At 38.4% G+C, this 20,060-nt stretch overlaps 1 protein-coding gene, 1 long non-coding RNA gene and 1 other non-coding gene across 5 annotated transcripts in view; 1 reads left to right on the top strand and 2 right to left on the bottom strand.

Annotated features, from left to right (window-relative positions):
* Positions 1–20,060, top strand: part of LOC107518709 — a 94,016-nt gene that overhangs the window by 5,408 nt on the left and 68,548 nt on the right. For 2 of the 3 annotated variants that reach the window (XR_004952228.1, XR_004952227.1), the window contains one exon: positions 1,984–5,850. The exons of the other annotated variant lie outside the window; for it this stretch is intronic. This is a non-coding gene — a long non-coding RNA (uncharacterized LOC107518709). Of the gene's footprint in view, positions 1–1,983; positions 5,851–20,060 lie in introns of those variants that run through there. 3 annotated transcript variants of the gene reach the window in all.
* On the bottom strand, positions 5,897–19,851 carry HSPA9 (heat shock protein family A (Hsp70) member 9). The gene is made up of 17 exons (XM_016160599.2): positions 19,435–19,851; positions 18,052–18,110; positions 17,720–17,807; positions 16,761–16,942; positions 15,877–16,001; positions 15,247–15,320; positions 15,038–15,144; positions 14,391–14,553; positions 13,813–13,905; positions 11,099–11,308; positions 9,788–10,015; positions 8,863–8,967; positions 8,175–8,292; positions 7,682–7,776; positions 7,245–7,337; positions 6,955–7,095; positions 5,897–6,648 (listed from the first exon to the last, which is right to left on the bottom strand). Exons 1-17 carry the CDS (start codon positions 19,513–19,515, stop codon positions 6,571–6,573), a joined length of 2,040 nt encoding a protein of 679 aa, XP_016016085.1. The 5' UTR covers positions 19,516–19,851; the 3' UTR covers positions 5,897–6,570.
* On the bottom strand, positions 10,645–10,715 carry LOC118605863. The gene has a single exon (XR_004952263.1). It is a non-coding gene; the product is annotated as a small nucleolar RNA SNORD63 (small nucleolar RNA).

Below are 20,060 nucleotides of genomic sequence, written 5' to 3'. Positions count from 1 at the left end.
GTGAACATGGGAGTGTATATATCATTTTGAATTTGTTTTACTCTTATTTTGATAAATACCCAGAAGTAGAAATCTGGATCATATGGTAGTTCTATTTTTAATTTTTTGATGAATAGCCATACTGTTTTTCATAGTGGCTGTGCCAATTTACATTCCCACCAACAGTGCAAAGGGTTCCCTTTTCTCCACATCTTTTCTAACACTTTTGTTTTTTCTTTTTATAAAACCATTCTAACAGTTATGAGGTGATATCCTATTGTGGTTTTGAGCTGCATTTCTCTGAAGGTCATGTTGAGTATCTTTTCATGTACCTGTTGACTACTTATACGTCTTGTTGGAAGAATGCCTGTTTAGATCCTCTGCTGATTTTTGATTAGATTGGTTTTTTTTACAGTTGATGAGTTCTTTATATATTTTGGGTATTAACCCCTTATTGGATATATGATTTGTAAATATTTTTTCTCATTTCATAGATTGCCTTTTCATTTTGTTGTTGGTTTTCTTTTTTTGTGCAGAAGCTTTTTAGTTTAATATAGTCCCATTTGCTTATTTTTCCTTTTATTACCTTTTAGTGTCAAATCCGAAACAATCATTGCCAAGACATATGTCAAGGAGCTTACTACCCATATTTCCTTCTAGAAGTTTTATGGTTTCAGGTTTTATAGTGTTTAATCCATTTTGAGTTAATTTTTGAGTATAGTGTAAGATAGTGGTCCAGTTTTCCCAACATTATTCATTGAGGAGACTGTCTTTGACTACTGGGGTCTTGTCAAAAGAACTTAAGAGCCAATAGAAAGAAGCTCCAAGAGGGCAAAGTTAGAACAATTTGAGCATCATTAAAAACTACAGTGAATTGAAACACATAAAATAAATTAAAATCCATGAGTTCACAATAACATCCAAGAAACTGCATTGGTCTCCATTTTAATTAATACTACAGAACCAACTCATTCTAAAAACAAGTATGTAAAGAAATCTTTCCTATATGACTTGTACCTCAGGGTAACTAGGTACCTAGGGAAAGTTTCTCATTATAGAGGTAGTCTAGCTGAAAAATGAAGAAAAGATAGAAGTACAGTAGTATGCCTTTAATGAAATTAATGATCTAGGTAATGATCATCAGTGGCTGCTAACATCACAGTAGAGTCAACCAGCGTTATGTATCCACTCACTGATGGAAGTACATACCATCTATTCTTGTCAAAAACTGAACTTTACTCAGATCAAGCAGGGCAGGAAGAACGTGTTAAATGACATAGGAGTGCAATCTGTATAATGTAAAATGTAGATTTCAGGACCAGCGGCCCAGTTTCCTCAACAAATGAATTTCAAAGCAGAGGGAAAAGAGGCAGAGAAACCTAGACAGCATTTGAGATATTCCTGCCTGGCATATGTCGTCAGTTCGGTTCAAACTCTTATAATTATAAAAAGAGAGAGGCAGGGAAACCTACAGTTTGAAAGAGACTTAGGGCACATATCAACTAGTATAGGGCATGGCCTTTATTTGGTTCCTGACTCTTTAGCAGTTGGAAAAAGTCATGAAACAATTAGGAAAATTTGGACATTCCAGTGTTTGCTTAATAATAACTTAACTTTTTTTAGATGTGATCATCATGTATTGTAGATTAATATTTTAGAAGTACATAATAAAATGTTAGAGAAAATTTTTGATTTCTGGAATTTGCTTTAAAATGATCCAAAGGATGGTGGGGGAATATAATAAAGCTATAAGAAGCTGCTGAATTGAACATTAAAAAGTTGAAAAATAAGAGTGTAAGAATTTGAGTGAAACAGCTAGTGTGGGCTGAGTGAGGAAGGCTTCATGGACCAACAATGCTTAAGAAGTGCAAAGGCAAGATTGAGATGGCAAAGCGGGACAGGAACTAGGAGGGTATGACTTGAATTTAAGCCAGTTAGACCAGTAAGGTAGATTGATTTCACATTTAGGAAATCTATGCTTCTTAACACATTTTTTGGTCACAGATGCCTTCAAGAGATCAGTAAAAGCAATGGACCATTTCCCTAGAAAAGTTGATTCTTACATTTTATAATCGGTGGTTTATGGACCTCGTGAAGTCACTCATATGGACGCTGCATCCCCCATCACCATTGCCTTAAATCCTCACACTCAGGCAGGAGCTACAAGAACCTGTTGAAGAGCCTGTGATTTAGGTGGAACATTTTCTCTTTTCTGATCTCACTCAAGTAGAAACTTATAATTATTAAAGGCTAGTTTAGTTGCAGTGTTCTCGTTAGTGTAAAGATATGTTTGTTTCCTGACCTACTGCAAGTGGCTTTGATGATGATGCATTGTATTAGATTTAATCATGTGAAATTGCTGATATTCAGTTGTTTTTGGCTTACTGAAATGGCTGTTTCAGTGGTTTTCTCTAATTGCTGAATTATATCCTTCATGCTGTTCACAGATTGAGTAATGTAGGTCACCCTATATCACCTTTGTCTAGAGCTTTCACTAATTTCATTGTTCTTCTGATATTGGAGAACAGGAAAAGAGACAGCCCTTAAAAAGCAGCCTTAGGACTGGTGAATGGAGTCACAGTGGTATCTGAAATAGTGAAGGGTCTTTGCTTGAAGCAGTTTATTTCCAAAATTTGGGTTGTTTCTTAATTCCCAATCTATTCATGTACCATCTGTAAATTTTTTTGTTACTTACCGTTATAAATAGAATTTCTAGTATAAATGTTATACTCAAAAATTAAGCCACCTCCACAGATTACTTATTAAAGGTTTCTTTATAATGAAGAAGTATGGAGCAAAGCATAGAACTGACATCTTATTCTCCTTGGTAATTGATGCATTGATAAAGACACAACACTTATGTAGTATTCCTACCAATAATGTGTATGTGACTCTGAATATAAGAAAATGGAGTGAATCCAAAAGGCCATTCTACAAAATGAATGGCCTATATCCTTCAAAAGTATCAGTATCATGAAAAGAAAAAAAGACAAAGGAACTATTCTTAGATAAAAGGAGATATAACTAAATGCCATGTATGATCTTTGATTTGACCCTAGATGAAAAATAAAGTTAAAGGATATTATAGAGACAACTAGGAAAAATTTTTAATGGGCTATGTATTATAGTATTACTATATCAGTATTAAGTTGTCAGATTGTAATAGTTTTGGGGAAGGTGTTCTTACAAGATGTGTACTGCGATATTTAGGTTGGAGTATCATGTTCAGAAAACAAATATATAAAGTATGCACAAGAGTAAATGTGAGTCCAAATGTGGCAAAATGTAAATTGAATCTATATGAAAGGTGTGTGTGTGTGTGTACATTATACTATTCTTATAGCTTTTCTCTAAGAATAGGTTTGAAATTTTCAAAATAAAAAGCTGAGGAAAGTTAATTCTACCTGGGTAAAAAGCAATATAATTTTTTTCCAAGATCACATAGATTGAGTAGCAACAGAATTGGACTCTTTAGCTAGAAAGCATAGAAAAGAGAGTTGCAAATTTATTCTGGTCATTCCTACCTCCCACCCCACATTGCTAGGCCAGGAAAACCTTGGGCCACATTTTTAGGCCTCTAAGCATTACTATCAAGTTCACCTTGGCTTCTTTTTCTAGTTCGGAATTTTTATCTTTACTATTGAAGTTCTAGTTTCTGGCTTTGGCAAGTTACTGCTAGTACTCTTCACAGATGGGTCTAGTTTAGACAAACTTAAAAAAACAAGGGGACCTTAATCTACCCAGTTTTGGGACAGTGGGAGAGAGTCACTAATCTGATGAAAAGATTTGAGTCCTTATGAGGCATTATTCTAGGTGCTGGGAAATAGCAGTGAGCAAAAAAAAAAAAAAAAATTCTAGCCTTATGGAGTTTACATGGTGGCTGTCAGTCCTTGTAGGCTACTGGAACAAATTAACAGACTGCATAGCTTATAAACAAATTTCTCAGTTCTGGAGGCTGAAATCTGAGATCAGGGTGCCAGCATGGTTAGGTGAGGGCCCTCTTCTAGGTGTTGTAGACTTCTCATTGTATCCTCACTTGGTGGAAGGGCATGAGGGATCTCTGGAACCTCTTTTGTAAGGGCACTAATTATGAGGTTTCCACCCTCATGACTTATCACCTTCCAAAGCCCCCACCTCCTAGTAGCATCTTAGAGGTTAGGATTCCAAACATGGATTGGTGGTGGTCAGGGACGTTCAGACCATAACAGTGGGAGGACAAAGACAAAATAAGTGGAACAAACACATTGCCATGGAGAGAGTAGGGTAGGGATTAGGCAATAATAGGGACTTGGGGAGGGGGCTGCTATTTTATGAAGTTTCAAAACCTTAAAAGTGAGTGGTGAGCCAAGTAAAATCTGGGGGGAGATCACAAAGTGAAATAGTAGTTGGAGAGTAGGAAAAAAGAGGTGGTGAGAGGCCCAATTACATGAAGCCTGTAGGTAGGCTTCTGACTGCTGACTGCTATGGGAAAACACCATAGTAGTAAGGTATATAATTTTAAGTGGGGAAGACTACTTGGAATAATCAAATAAGTAATTTATACAAAGTGGTAGGAGTAGGGATTGTGTTTCTGGATGTACTTTGAAGTTTGCTGAGATTTGTTCACTCCAGGTTTGTTTTAGTTTGGGCAATCATAAGCAGCACATTTACTTTTAACTGGAAGGACCACTTAGGAAGGGAAATCCAAAGTTCCTTTGGGAGCTGTCAAGCACTTGTCAGCACAAAAGGGAAACTGCATTTGAAGAAAAAGTATCTTTTTCCCTTTCAAGGCTAACTGTTCCAGTGTTTTATTGGTTGGTAACCGGAATACTGCTGTTTTCTACACTTGGGGCAGTTTGAGACAGTAGTTGTGGGTATCTATCCAAGCAGCTCTTCTCCCTAACAAAACCCATTTTGTTCAAGGAGTGCTTGGCTCCTCCTTCTCCCTGATCCCAAGGAAGAGTCTTGAATTATGTAAGCTAGTACTTAATGGGGATGTTTTGGAAATCCGTGAAGGGCTGTTATCACAATGATTAGGAACACTGGATGTGTTTGGTGGGGAAGGCCAAGCAGTGATACCACATACCACAAAGCAATCTTTCATAAAGAATTACTATACATTCTATAAGGTTCCCACCAAATGTTCACGTGACTGAAAACTTGAGCCTAGAATTTATTTTTTACATGAATCTTAAGTATTTATATGGGTGTTAATGAACAATTTTCCAGGAATGTAATTATTGTGTCAACATCTTCACATTACAGCAATGTGTTGATTTTTTTAGTATATATGAATGTCAATTCTAGATATCACCACAAAATATAATAAAGGAGGTGTTATGTCTAATAGAGGCTAAGCCCATGTTCTTAATTAACAGATTCCTTTAGGCATGGCATATGATAGTAATCCATGAAGTCTGTTGGAAAACATCTGGGAATTAACACTAAAATGAGATCTAAGATGCAGTCACCTGTCTGCTTCTGAAGTTGTTAGCATGTAATAACTAGAATTACATCAGAATTTGGGACAAGGGGACTCACTGAGGATGAAAGAGCAGAAGTATACAAAAGAGTTCTTGATATTGAGCCACTAACCTCATACCTTAGGACTTACTACTAGACATATATAAGCTACTTAGAGCTGAAAGCAATCTGCAAATAGTAGCCTTGGTTGTCATGCTAGAGATCTAGAAACTGTTTCAACATTCTGAACAGATACAGGGCTACAAGAGGGGAGAAAACCTTTAAACCAGATTTGTCCTTGGTGACAATGCTTATTACTGCATTATACCAGCCCTTCCAAAACTTGAATTAGTATTTTTAATGAGTTAGAAATCCTTTATTTCACCTGAAGTACTTAGAGGTCAGGGAATTGGGGAATATGATGTCTGTTATATTCTCTAAGTCTCAGTCTCACCCGTCACAAACAAGAGAGAGAGATGCTTTTCATATTTATTTTTTAAAAAAATCCAGAATGGATCAAAAAGAACAATCAAGGATACAGGTGCCAAAGGCCAGAAGGTAGCTAGAAAAGTATGCCTTACGAAAATTAGGAGACATTACCTTGTTTTATAAGCTGTACCTAATATAAATAACTAGCTTAGTTTTCCACTGATCTAGCTTACCCTGCTCTACCTCTGAATGTGGCACAGCTGGCTTGCCTTGCAAGGCCTCAGTTGAAGAATCCCATTTACACACACAGGTTGGTAAGCAGTACTCAGCTAACTTGAAGTAGCTCATCTTCATATAGTCTCATTCCAGGTCTTGGATTACTACCTTCATTGTGTGTGAGATGGTTTCACCCACTGAAAATATGGCTACTTCAGCACAAAACGATGTTGTCTAATGATCAAGAAATCATCTTCCCCCCTTTTATGAGTAGCTGAAAAATGATAGACTATGGACATAACATTGTGAACTTTTGCACTGTTGGAATTATCACTCATTAAGTGATCATTAGCTAACAAGCACTAAATTTACACATTAAGGAAATTATATATAGAATACTGCAAAAACACAGTAGAAGACTGAAGTTTGCCCATTTCTGCTCAGGAAGTCTCTTCACTCCCAAGCGTCATAACCTTGTCCTTTTGGCTCCAAAGATTACTGCTATTACTGTTTCTCCTCCTTTTGATCTTCCTTTTGTTCCCCAGTGCCAGAACTTCCAGAGCCTTCTCGCTCGGATGCCATCTGTTAAAACATTTGAGAGCCACTCACTTAAAGTTAAGTCTGACAGTTTGCTTTCAGATGAACTGAAAAATGAAGGAGTCATATCCTGCCTATTTCACTCTTCCTCCCTCCCTCCTTGTACACTACTGGTAGTTTTTGACTACTTCCCTTTGACCTTGCCCTGACTCCCACAGTAGAGTCAAGAAGGCAGGAAGGGTATTTCCAATACCCCCAGTTCTACAAATGGCTATGCAGGGAGCCATCAGTGAGTAATAAAGAGCAGTTATAATATTAAATTAGGAGCAAAACACCCTTCAGTCCTTGTACCTTTTTGTATGCCATTTCGAAGAGCTTCAATGACGCTTGCTGAAGGGAAGATGCTGCTTGCCTTATGTTTTCTCCAGTTTCACTATCTTTTCGAGCCAGGAGCTCCCTCATTTTGGAAATCTCTTCTTTTAGCTTGTTGCACTTAAAAACAAAACCAAACTTCCACTTTTTCAGGGTTTCTTATCTTGTTACATGTAGTAATAATATTCGGAAACACTTTTTAAAAACTAAATACCTATATCAAGACCCACACAGAAAAACAAACTGAACTATTATAAAAGAGGGCTCACCTCATCAGCAGGCAATTGGTCCTTGAATTCTTCCATTTTGCTTTCTGTGTCATGAATGATTCCTTCAGCCATATTAACCGCTTCGACTCGTTCCTAAGAGAAATTAGAAATTTAGTATAAATGACGACTTCCCAGTCAACCAGATGGCTGAAGGTCCTCACTAAGCAAGGCAACATGCTGACTGTTGCACAGTTACAGAGTAAAAACAGTAAGGGGGAGAAATCGCCTTGGTCTAAGGTAGTCTGGGATATCTGGAAGAGATTTTGGCTGGATTGATAACATGAGAATATGAAAATACTGAGAATAAGAAAGGCATTCCACACGTATGTTATGAGCAAAGGGGGAGAAGGAATAGATTGAGGGTAAAAGAAGATATAAGATCAGGGACACATGTCTGAACTCCCATTTTCTCAACTGAAAAAGCAGAAAGTACTCACCTTCTTTCGCCTGTCTTCCTCAGCATACTTCTCTGCATTTTTAACCATATTTTCAATATCATCTTTGCTTAGCCCACCAGAAGACTGGATCACAACTAGTGAAAAGAAAACATTTTGTTACCTCCCAGGTAAAATTTTATCTCTTCCTCTATTGTATTAAGAAAATACTTCTACACAGAATAGGCAATCTTGATATGAATTATGACAAGGAATACCCTGTTGTAATATAATAAAAAGGAAAACAAGGGTCTGATATATACAAAGAACAACTATCCGGCCTGCCTACTAAAACTTTAGCTGAGCAATCCAGAGGCTCATGCCTGTTTGGGCAAATAAACACCACATCTATTAATGTGAATCTCATAACTAAGGAAAAAGGGGGCAACCCTGAGATTGAGAGAAAAGACCTGTATGACCTAGAGGGTCTTGTTCCCAACAGAAAGGAACTCTAAGGTCCCTCACCTCATTCTCACAGTCTGATAAAAATACTTACTCTGCTGCTCACGTCCTGTACCCTTATCTTTGGCAGAAACATGTACAATTCCATTGGCATCAATGTCAAATGTAACTTCAATCTGAGGGACTCCACGAGGGGCTGGGGGAATTCCAATCTAAAATAAATAAAATAAATAAATCTAGAATAAGCTCTCACAGAGAGATTCAGTGCTCTACTTCCAAACCTATATGGTCTTCTGGGGGAACAAGTTGCTTGGCTCCGGAAAGGAACAAATGATAGCTTGCACAAAAACACAAGTACAGGTAGTTAGTGGTTTGTTACCTGAAATAAATATGGCTCATACCGGTTACTGTTGGTTATAGCAAATAATCGTAATAGCTGTATGTACCTGGAGATACAGTGAATAAGAACAAACATCTCCATCATTGTTCATCTCACCAAGAACCAATAGCAGTGCTAATTATAAGCTTATGTCTCTTAAATTAATAACTAGGAGTTTCTCCTAATTAGCATTGCTTATGAAGAGTTTTGAAGTTCCTAAGGCACAAGGAACAAGCAAGGCTTTCAGGGAAAAACTGAAGCCATGGGTATCCAGTTGCAGAATTTGTGCACTATGTTAATAGAGACTGTGTTTCAGCAGTTTGTGTTATATTTGGGGTTAGAATATAGTCTAACTTTACAGTAAAAAAGAATAAAGAGCATATTTAGGATTCTCAGCACCTACCAGAGTAAACTGTCCAAGAAGTTTATTGTCTCCAGCCATCTCTCTCTCACCCTGACATACTTTAATCTCTACTTGAGTCTGACCATCAGCAGCTGTAGAAAACACCTAAGGAGAAAGAAACTTTTTGGGTTAGCGTTATGATTACACAAAGTATAAGCCAAAGAAAGAAATTCACATCCCAACACTGAAAGAGTCCTAATGTACACTATTTTCACTCTTTTCAGAACAAAGGCTTATGTCTTTGCAGGGAAAAGGAGTGGGATTAGCACAGCAGAAGGGCATGCAGAAGTTATTCTTTCTGCTAAGCAAATGCATTTTACAAAGATGCAGCATTTGGGTACAGAAGGCCCCACAAGAAGGAGCTAAGAAACATGATGTTGAAATATTCTTATCTGGGTAAATAAGTCCAAGACAGGCTATATATTTTGGACTGTCACAGAAAGTTACCACATTTTTCTTCAGAATGATGTGTTGGCAATACATCACTGCACAAATATAGCAATAGCCAGTTTTTCAGAAAAATATCAAAATTGGGAAAGTCAGGAAATAATTCTTAATCCAAGACTAAGCCCCATTGTCCAAATAGTATCTCAGGCTACCCCTCATTCATTCACTCATAAGACAGGCACATTCCCCAGTCTTGGCCAGGCCATTCTTTTTATTGCCTTTGAGAATAGAAGAATACAGGGAATTTAGTCCCTAATGATGAAGCTCCTTTTGACAAGTTGTTTCAGTCCTGCAAAGGACAGACTATTAATACCTTCCCTGCAGTCATCACCACTAGCTGACAGGTAAGAACTTCTCCAAGAACAAAGAAGAGAACAAAAGACATCCACGTGAAGTTTCCTAGGAAAAGCTCCCCAAGTGGCTAACGATCACATCCCTAGTATCTCTTGTATTACAGTAGGAAGGGGGAGGCTCTTACCTGGCTTTTTTTGGTTGGAATAGTGGTGTTCCTGTTAATAAGTTTGGTAAACACACCTCCCAGAGTCTCAATACCCAGAGAAAGGGGAGTGACATCCAGGAGCAACACATCTGTGACATCACCGGCCAACACACCTCCCTGAATGGCAGCTCCGATGGCCACAGCCTCGTCAGGATTGACAGCTTTACTTGGGGCTCGGCCAAAGAGATCCTGCACAGTCTGCTGAACCTGAGCATCAAGAAAAAGGAACCTTTCACCCACTACCCAGAGCAACTGCCCAAGAAGGGGAGAGAGCACATGTGTGTCCCAATCCCCAGCAAATCACAGGACACGTTTCAGATCCAAGAATGTTCCCTCAAATTACTATTATTTCATAGTTGAATCTTGTTAACAATCTAAGTGTATCATGCAGGTAACACTCATACTTTGCTCATACGAGTATCTCATTCATAGCTCTTTTAGATTTGGGAGAAATTTGCCTGTTTTTTACCTGGTTCCCCACACAACACGTTAAACTAGAAATAGAGGGTGCAGGCAAGGGGACTTTGAAATTGTATAGTCCAAGTCCTTTTGTACATATCAACTAAAACCAACTTAAAAGAAGTGGTGCTTATTCAGTAATATAACACTAGTGGTAATGTGGAACATGTTTTTTCTTTCTTAAGTGCTATCTGAATATCACCAGGGACAATTCGTTAACATAAAGATATCCTGGTCCAAAACCTCTCTTTTCCCCTCCATATTTATTCTGTGCATGTTTTCCTAAGCCCCATGGACGCCAAAGGAAAAATTAAGAAAATTAAAAGACCTAAGATAATTCTGTGAAAGCTATAAAGAACTGCATCTTCAACAGATTCTGTGCTCAGTAATTAGTTTTCCACACACCTGTCTTTTCAGAATGATGTGTTGATAAAATGCATCACTGCACAAATCTTTGTTGAAGACATGTAATTAGAAACCCCAAACTGCGCTGCAAAGACACGTGTCCAAAATTGCCCCTAGAGGTTAGTTGGTACCAAGGTTTTAAGCTATCAGACTTCAAACTTTCATCCCTAAGAAGTCTACAAGACTTGAGTTCAACATCCTCCCTGCTACCACCTCAAAGACATTTTGCCCTTCCTGATCCTTCTTCTTATACTCTTAAATTTAAAAGAGACTGAAAAAGAACTCTTTGGGGAACAACTTCATCCTCCTTTCAGAGTTAACATGGAAGAAAGGCCACATAATTATGTCTCTACATAATATAAGCTACTTGTTCCATTATGTGCTGGCCCGCTCTGCTCTCCATGCCAGAATTCCATGTGTCCATACCTTGGGCATTCTAGTCATGCCACCAACAAGAATCACTTCTCCTATATCACTCTTGCTGACTTCTGCATCTTGCATGGCTTTCTGGCATGGGGCGATGGTCCTCTTGATCAGCTCAACAACAATCCCCTCAAACTGAGCCCGGGTCAGCTTCATATTCAAATGCTTGGGTCCGGAAGCATCCATTGTAAGATATGGCAAGTTGATGTCAGTCTGCAAAGGAAGCAGGGAAACCAGTTGTGAAGATTCTTTATTATTTCAATTAAAATAAGACAACAGGAAGACTATGAAAACCACAGAGAGGATCAGATCTACTTTAAAACAGCCACCAGACAGTGACTTGAAGATGCAATCTCTTATCTTCCCAAAGGTAATCACTATAAAATCTGTTATTAAACAATGAGAACAGGAGAGAAGCTGGAAAAATTCCCATTTAGGAGATGAAGAAATGAGAAGTGTTCTGCCACTAAATATACATTAAAAACCACACTATTTTTTTTCTACCAAGTTTAAAAAAATTTCATGTACATAAAAAAAAATTTGAAGATATGCTTTAAATAACCTGCCACCAAGCCAGAACTTTGTAAGTTTCAGAAAGATAGTTAGAAAGCTACAACAAAAATGCTAAAGAGAACTACAAGGACTGACTTTATTGACATCAAATCCACAAAGAGCAGCTAACACTGTCACCATCACACCATGTAATAAACCCAAATCCTAATAAGGCATAGATTAAAAATACTGAGACTAACATAACTCATCACTAAGCAGTTCTCATAAGTTTTGTCCCTCTGTTTCCCAAATCCAGCCTAGTATGTCTCACTATTACACTGTAGCCCAAATCCTTTCTCTTGCCAACTGGTATACTATAATAGCTTCTGTATAATTTCCCACATCCACTCAGGCTGCCCTCTGCCACAGAACCTGTCCCCACTGAAACCAAATCTCCAGTCCATGTCAGCTAGAGTACTTTTCATAAACTCCAATCTGACCATGTTATTGCCGCCGATGTTAAGTTTTCAGTGGTTTCTACTTAGGATAGGTACCTCATCATAAATCTCGAGCCTCATACTCCATGCTCCCCTTGCCCATCTGCAAATTCAGCCACGCTCCCCCTTTCTCAGGTCTTTGCCCCAGAGTAACTGACCCTTTATCTTTTCTTGATGAACTCATCTTTTAACATTCCTCGGTATGTCAAACACCTTTTAGCTGTCAGGTTCCTCTATTATAATTATAAAACTTTGCCTTTTTACCACATTAATCATAGCTTCATTTAGAGTACTTATATTCACGACACGTTGTCCTAAGCATGTTACATATATGAATTAGTAATCCTTGCAACTTGAAGGGGGAAATTATCATTAGCAACCTCGTTTTATAGAAGATTAGAAATGCTAGGTAATTTATCCAAGGTCACACAGCTAACAAGTAATGAAAGAGAACCTGAATCCCAGCAGTGTGCCTACAGAGCCTCTACATTCATTACTTCTGGTTTGACAATTAATGGTCTAAATAATGTCCTGTCTATCTCCCCAAATCACACTGTAATCTCCATGAGGGTAATGTTTCTAGGAATTTATCAGACAGATTTACGATCAACACACAAACATTAATGTACAAAGATTCTCATTATACATTATAACAAAATGCTGGAAAACAATTTAAATACCTATCAATAGGATACAGCAGGTCTTTGAATAAAGTTGTTTTAATATTGGTGATATGACACAGGAAGTTATTACTTATTTTTATCAATTAGCTTATGGTAAAATTGGTGTCCTTATACATCATATTAGTTGCAGAACAAACTGATGACATTGAAGTGAAGACTTGCTGTTCAGTCACACTAAAACCAACCCCTCCTTCCAAAAAGTGTCAGACCCCAGGGAAGAATTATAAGCTATTCTCTGGCAATGCCAGTTTTTCAAACCTAGTCCTACTCATCAAAGTTCTATCACTCTGTATGATACTAGAAACAAAGCAATACCATCAACATCATGGTTGACTTTGTACAACTTTGTCACCTCATAATTACTTAAAAATTCAAGTTTGACTGAAGGTTATACTTCTTCCTTTCTCAGTGGGTACTCTAACAACTAAACTAGCCCTGCTTCCCTGCTGCCATGGAGAACCCAGAAATATATCTCCTGCCTTCTATTTTGTTGCATCTCTGACCCAGACCTAACATGCTTTCTATACTTTGTTTAGTGCTTAAGGAAAAGCAAAGCTTCACCTCTCAGAAGTGAACAGCACAGGCTGACACCTTTAACAGACGCTGAGCAAATGTGATGCCCACAGAAGAAAAAACTTGCAAAGGTGTATAAACTCCAGCCTTCAGACAAGTTTCATATTCACTTTCTTGACTGGTGATACAAATGATTAAATAATACACAATTAGAGGTGTCTTGATATAAGTGAAGACAGCAGCAGTTCTGAGAGTCTCCTAGTATTTACAGGGTAGCAATTATAATTTTGCACACTGCTAGATTTTAGCTCTAGTACACATAACCTCTGATTTGTGTGGTTAACAAATTTCAGTTCATCCATAAAAACTTATGGAAAAAGTGCTTTCCCCTTTGTTCATGGAAAGTTTTTACCACCAACCAGAAAACTGTAAAAAAAAACTGGTGTAACATTAAGGCAATTAGAATATGCTATTCAAGTAAATTCGGCCTGAAAAGATCCATCAAAACTGCTCGGATTTGTCTATGTCTCACCTGCACAGATGAGGAGAGTTCACATTTAGCCTTCTCAGCAGCTTCCCGAACCCTCTGAAGTGCCATGTTGTCTTTGGTCAAATCAACCCCTGTCTGTAAGACACACAATACTAGTATTAATGAGACGACAAATACTATTTAAATTGCAGTAATAAACTATAGCAACACAAAATAGAGCCATACCTTTATAAACAGGCATGAATTACATATTACCCTTAAAAACCTATAGGAAAAAGAAAACCTATTCTAAAAAAGCTATCTGTACCTGGAGTCAGAGGGCTGAACTGATCTCAGTTCTTTCAGCTGTAGGATTCTAGCTCAAAAAAGGAATTCTCAGAATTCATTTTCTAACATTGTACACAGAATGCCATATTCTTCTCATCTGTTTAATCCCATTCTGAAGCTACAATAGCCAGGATAGTTCAGTCCACCCATGAAAGTGAAATGCAAATATTTCAGTGCTCTAATATTTCAGTGTTGTTTATAATTTTTTCAGGGCAAAAAATTATAAACAACAAACTAAAAAAAGAAATTCTCATTATCCCGATGTCTACATATTAACCACACTACTAACTAACCTCTCTTTTGAATTCCTTCACAATGTGTTGTAGCAAGGCCTGGTCAAAGTCTTCCCCACCTAAGAAAGTGTCTCCATTGGTGGACTTCACCTCAAATACCCCTTTCTGAATTTCCAGGATAGAAATATCAAAAGTTCCACCACCTAAATCATATACAGCAATGCTAGAAAGAAAAAAGAAGGCATTAAGGGACAAAACTTACTTCAATAACCAAACAAACAAACTTGGCTATTTTCCCCAAGGTAGAATAATTATTAAACTTGGTTAACTGTCTAAGTAACATTTGTGTTAACATATGGCCTTAACAACTACATGTAAATATACATACAGTTGAAATGAAGTAAGTTCATTTAAAAGCAAAATTAAAAGTGTTCAATCACTCTTCTGAACAAATACTTGACAACATGCCTACCGAAGGGGGGGGGGGGGGGGGAATGACCATAGACCAGTACTTAGGAAAAATAAAGAAATGGTCTTGAAATGAATGATAAACGCAGACCATATGGCCTTGTAAAAAGTCAAAGCAGTGCATTTTTAGTCTAAGTATAAGGCTTAATCACTAAGAAATCAAGATGACTTAGTGTAAATCTCATGGTTCCTTGAAGTTAGTCTCACAAATTTAAGTGGAGTTTACTGCACAGACTTACACTTTGTCTTCCGATTTGTCTAGACCATAGGCCAGAGCAGCAGCTGTGGGTTCATTAATCACCCGAAGCACATTTAGTCCAGCTATCTGGCCAGCATCCTTAGTGGCCTGAAGAAAAAAGGAAAAAGCATTTTCCACCTTTGTGTTCCAAGTACCATTAATTTCTTAAAAAAAAAAAAAAAAAAAAAAAAAAAGGCTAAATGAACTCACCTGTCTTTGAGAGTCATTAAAATAAGCTGGGACTGTGATCACACTATTTTTTGCTGTATGCCCCAAATAATTTTCTGGAAAAGAATCAAAGAATTAATCCAATCATAAAATTCTCTGTCAGATGAAGTAGGTGATAGAATTACTAATGTAACCTAACAACATGTGTCATCCTCTTGGAGCCACAAAGAGCACTCATCAGTTTTTCACCATGTGACCTAACATGTAGAGACCTTACAGAAAAACACTCTAATTAAAAACACTGGTTAAAAAAACAATCTCTCACATTTTAGTGAAGATTCACCAGCGACAATGACACAAAACTATTTTCTTCAAATGGGAAGTTCTAAAATTTACCTGACAGAAAAAAACTTAATGTGCAATCTTTTGACTTTTAATACACTACTCCCCTACTGGAAGAAACAAACAAGAAAGCCACCGTTAGGAAAACATGGACGATCAATTCAATCTGCAGGGAAAGTATGAAGAGTAACAAAGTTTTACCATTCCTAGGTTTTCTGTATAAAAGCCATCAGAGACTCATCCAAGGAACATTAGGGCATGAAAGCTAGTGATCTCAGAGAAATCACTCAATTCTTGGAACTTTCCCAGACATGAAATGAACTTTCTTACCTGCAGTCTCTTTCATCTTCATCAACACAAATGCTCCAATCTGACTTGGAGAATAGAGTTTTCCATGAGCTTCTACCCAGGCATCGCCATTGGAGGCACGGACAATTTTAAAGGGAACATTTTTACTGCAAAACACAAAAATTATATGTGAGAAAACATGCCAGTGCAACCTATCATGACAAAGTTACCATATACCATGAATATCCACTCTCCATCCCAAGAGATCCATGGCCAATGACAACTTCGGAAATTCATTTAATGAAAACCATATTATAAAATAATCATTAACATGTAAAAACATTCTGATGAAACCTGAACATTCTTCACTTCCCACCAAAGGTTTATGCAGCTGCTTTGGGAAATGATTAGTTACCATACGACCCAACAATTCCATTACTAAGTGTCCAGCCAAGAGAAATGAAAACATGTCCACACACAAACCTGTATGTTAAGTGTTTATAGCAACACTATTCATAATAGCCCAAAACTGGAAATAACCCAAATGCCCATTAACTGACAAATAGATAAACAACTTATAGTACATATTCAAACAATAAAATATTATCTGGCAATAAAAAGGAACTATGTGCTGATATATGCTACAACATGGACAACCTTGAAAACATCTGATCAGAACATGATGGAACCTATACTATTATCTGCCTTATGAGTTTAACACCAATTTACCTGGTTTGGAAATAGGTAGCCAAATCTTCACATACCATTTCTATACCTAACCTATGGAGACAGAAGTCAATTTTTTTGGAGATACCCTCTTGGCAGCAGCAGGGCTCACCCCCAAGGACATGTAAGATTACTAAGCTAAGGTGCTCCGGGATCTCGCTGAAAAGATTCTTTGCAAATAAACTTTTGCTATTACTTACATGTCTTTCTGGACTTCGGGGTCATCATATCGCCGGCCAATGAGACGCTTGGTGGCATAGAATGTGTTGTTTGGGTTGGTGACAGCCTGTCGCTTGGCTGGCATGCCAACAAGTCGCTCACCATCTGCTGTAAAGGCCACAACTGAAGGGGTGGTTCTAGCACCTTCAGCATTCTCCAGCACCTAAAATTCCCAAAACAAGATGGAGAATGAGGTTCCAGTCACCACCAGTGTCTCTATGAATACTCATATAGTTATTATCTTCCAGTAAATGTTTAAAATATGTTTAGTTCTTTACTTTGAAACAACATATAATTAAAAACAGGAAAAAACAGGATAAACACAAATCACATCTTTCACAGTCAATGTAGGGTCAAAGTAATCTTTCCTCCCATATAGAGAATTAAATCTACTTCTTCATTTTTTTGTAATGGCTAAAAGTTTCGGGTATATAAAAATATTGCCAAGAAGTAATTCAATATTCCCAGGTGCTCTAAATCTTGAGAAGAACACGGTGGAGAAAAATGATTTCATGAAGAGTAGGGAGGCTTCTAAAATAGCTGCCTCTATTACAGCAGGAAGCTCCTAAGAACATGCTTTACTTAGGATGCAGCCAGTCTTATGTGGAGCTCCACTTCTTCATAGACTAGTCAGTATATCCATCCAGCCTTGGTTCAACTAACAAAAACGCAGGACTCTGTAGACATAATCAACAATACGAGCCATCCCAATAGATCCTAATGGTAACCTGTCTTACTTCTATACCAGAACACAAACCCTGGGAAGTCAAATCCATTCAATTATCAGCACCATGCAACTAAACACAAAGGTTTACCTCACAAGAGTCTTAAGAACTTAAAAGCAGTTTTTAAAATGTCCCTTATCTAAGCCAAAGGACACAGAATTCCAGATTGGGTACTAGCTACCATTACATGGTCCAGAGCTCCCAATCATGCTCACCTTTGCTTGTTTACCTTCCATAACTGCCACACAGGAATTGGTAGTACCCAAATCAATACCAACAACTGCTCCCTTGATTGCTTCTGATCTGTAAAACATTTAAAATAATGCTACGGTTATCATCTTAATAATGGTCTCCAAAATGGGTTGCAGGAATACATAAGGTATTTGATAATGTTGGAATAATGGCACATCACATAATATATAATATAGGTGTATCCTTTTTTCTGAGTGTAATCGCTAATCACAAATTTAGAGATTACTGCTCTAGGGTTTAATATTTATCTCATCTCTCAAAAAAACAAACAAACAAAAAAAATGAAGTTACTTACGCATAGTCCCGTCTTGAAACAATTCTAAAAGCCTCATGACTAAGGCCATTCCAGCCATCCTAAAATGGAAAAAAAAATTTTATTAGCCATCAACTACATATGAAAACTTGAGCTTGTTCCAAGTATTCTTCTGAAGGACACACGAAAGTCTAAGACTTTCATTCTATTAGAGTGGCTATCATGTACAAAGTATACTAAGATAATAAAGTATTTCATGTATGAGGTATTGTACTGAAACAAAATAACGTGAGTTTTCAAATAAGTCATAGAAATTTGATATAAAATTGTCGAGTTATATTACAACAGGGTTTTTCAACTTTGGCACTATTGATTTTGAACTAAATATTGCGGGGTGTCTGTTCTGTGTATTCTAGAATGTTTAGCAGCATCGTGGGCCTCTACGACCAGAAGCCAAGTAGCATGGCTCCCAAAGTTTTTGACAACCAAAATTATCTCCAGATACCAAACATCCCCTGGGGAGGCAAAACTGCCTGATTGTGAGTCACTGCATTACAAAGTGCTATTCAGAAACTTCTCAATTTCAATGTCAGCAACAGTGTACACCTAAGTCTTATGCATGTATTGCTGATACAGATTTTAGTTAAATTTCCCCTGATCCTGCCAAGCAACTGCTTTAAAGGAACTAGTATTAGAAATCTTGTGGAATGTAACAAATTTTTTTCAGGAGTGTCGTCTCCGGCAAGGATCAAAGACCTTTGTTAGAACCTATCCTCAGGATACTTCTAAGCCTTCCTTTAACCCTATGCGAGTGCAAAGAGACAATTCCGGTGTCCAATGATGTATGTTTTTGGCCTTACAAGATAATGAGCAACTGCTCCATGGCCTTTTCCTAATCTGCTTATTTTTTTTCTGAAATAACAGAAAAGAACAATCTTACACCAAAGATTCTGGGTAACTAGCTAGGCAAATATTACTTAAAAAAAAAAAAAAGCTTGATTTTCCATTCAGGTACTTTCTTCATTTCATCATAGCAACGGGGGCCTTGCACATATCGTATTTTACAAAGGAGAAGGACAGTCGTACCTCCGACTCGTAGGTGAAAAAACTAGACCAGCAGTTCCCTCCCAACTAGAATTGCGTCCCACGCCACCAAGGCCAAATGTATCCAATTAGCCACAGAACGGACTGTCAGAACCACCATCCGCTACTTCATTGGAATAAGAAGGGTGTGACTCAGCAAGGCCCGAAACATGGAGACAAAACCCTGTATTAGGCTATGAATATGCAGCGCTCATTACTGAAAACCCATTATCTTTTTTTCCTCCGGATCTCCACTAAAGGATTCTGACCCTGAAGGGCGCGGCCTGCTGCACCGAGGTCCAAGGCCGTGAGCCCCTCGGGAAAGGTCCGGCTGTTCCATACCTGGTGGCGGGTGACTGTGGGACTCCGGGAGGCTGTAGCTCCGAAGAGACGGGCTGCCGCAGCTCGGCTGGCGCTTATCATGGCGTCTAGGTGGTGGGACTACAAGGCAGCAAACAGGGGCTCGGACGACCAGAAGCTGCGCTGCGCGGTAGTGGAAACGCTTCTGGAAACCTCCAACCACGTGGGGTAGGGGCGGGGGATGGTCGAGGAGATCTGGAGGTCCGCTCTTCCACTGAGCCGCTGTTTGAGCTGCCTGACCAGAGACTACGTGACCGCCGCTCCCGGAGTCAGGGCGTACAGCTAATATGCTCCGAAGCATGATGGTCGGGAAAAACGTCTCATTTCGTTCTGGCGGTGGCACGTCTGGGCTCACTAAGAGGCGAAGAATCTAAAAGAGATATAAAGGCAACATTTGGACAGCCCCGGTCCTCGGAGGCCGCAACTACTCAAGGTCACACGGGATAAATTGCGAAACGATTACAGCCTCCTTGCGTCAGTTGCGTGAGAGGAGGGGCATCTTGCATCTGCGCAGCTGGCATTCTGCTAAGATCCTGGAGCGCATGTGCTCCGGAAGTGCAGGAAAAGGGGGTAGAGTCTAACTACAGCACTCATTGGATGCCTCAGTG

This window comes from Rousettus aegyptiacus, unplaced genomic scaffold (genome assembly GCF_014176215.1).
Source record: "Rousettus aegyptiacus isolate mRouAeg1 unplaced genomic scaffold, mRouAeg1.p scaffold_m13_p_7, whole genome shotgun sequence".
Taxonomy (NCBI): domain Eukaryota; kingdom Metazoa; phylum Chordata; class Mammalia; order Chiroptera; family Pteropodidae; genus Rousettus; species Rousettus aegyptiacus.
Note: the sequence above shows the minus strand (reverse complement) of the source record. Positions and strands in the feature narration are given on the sequence as shown.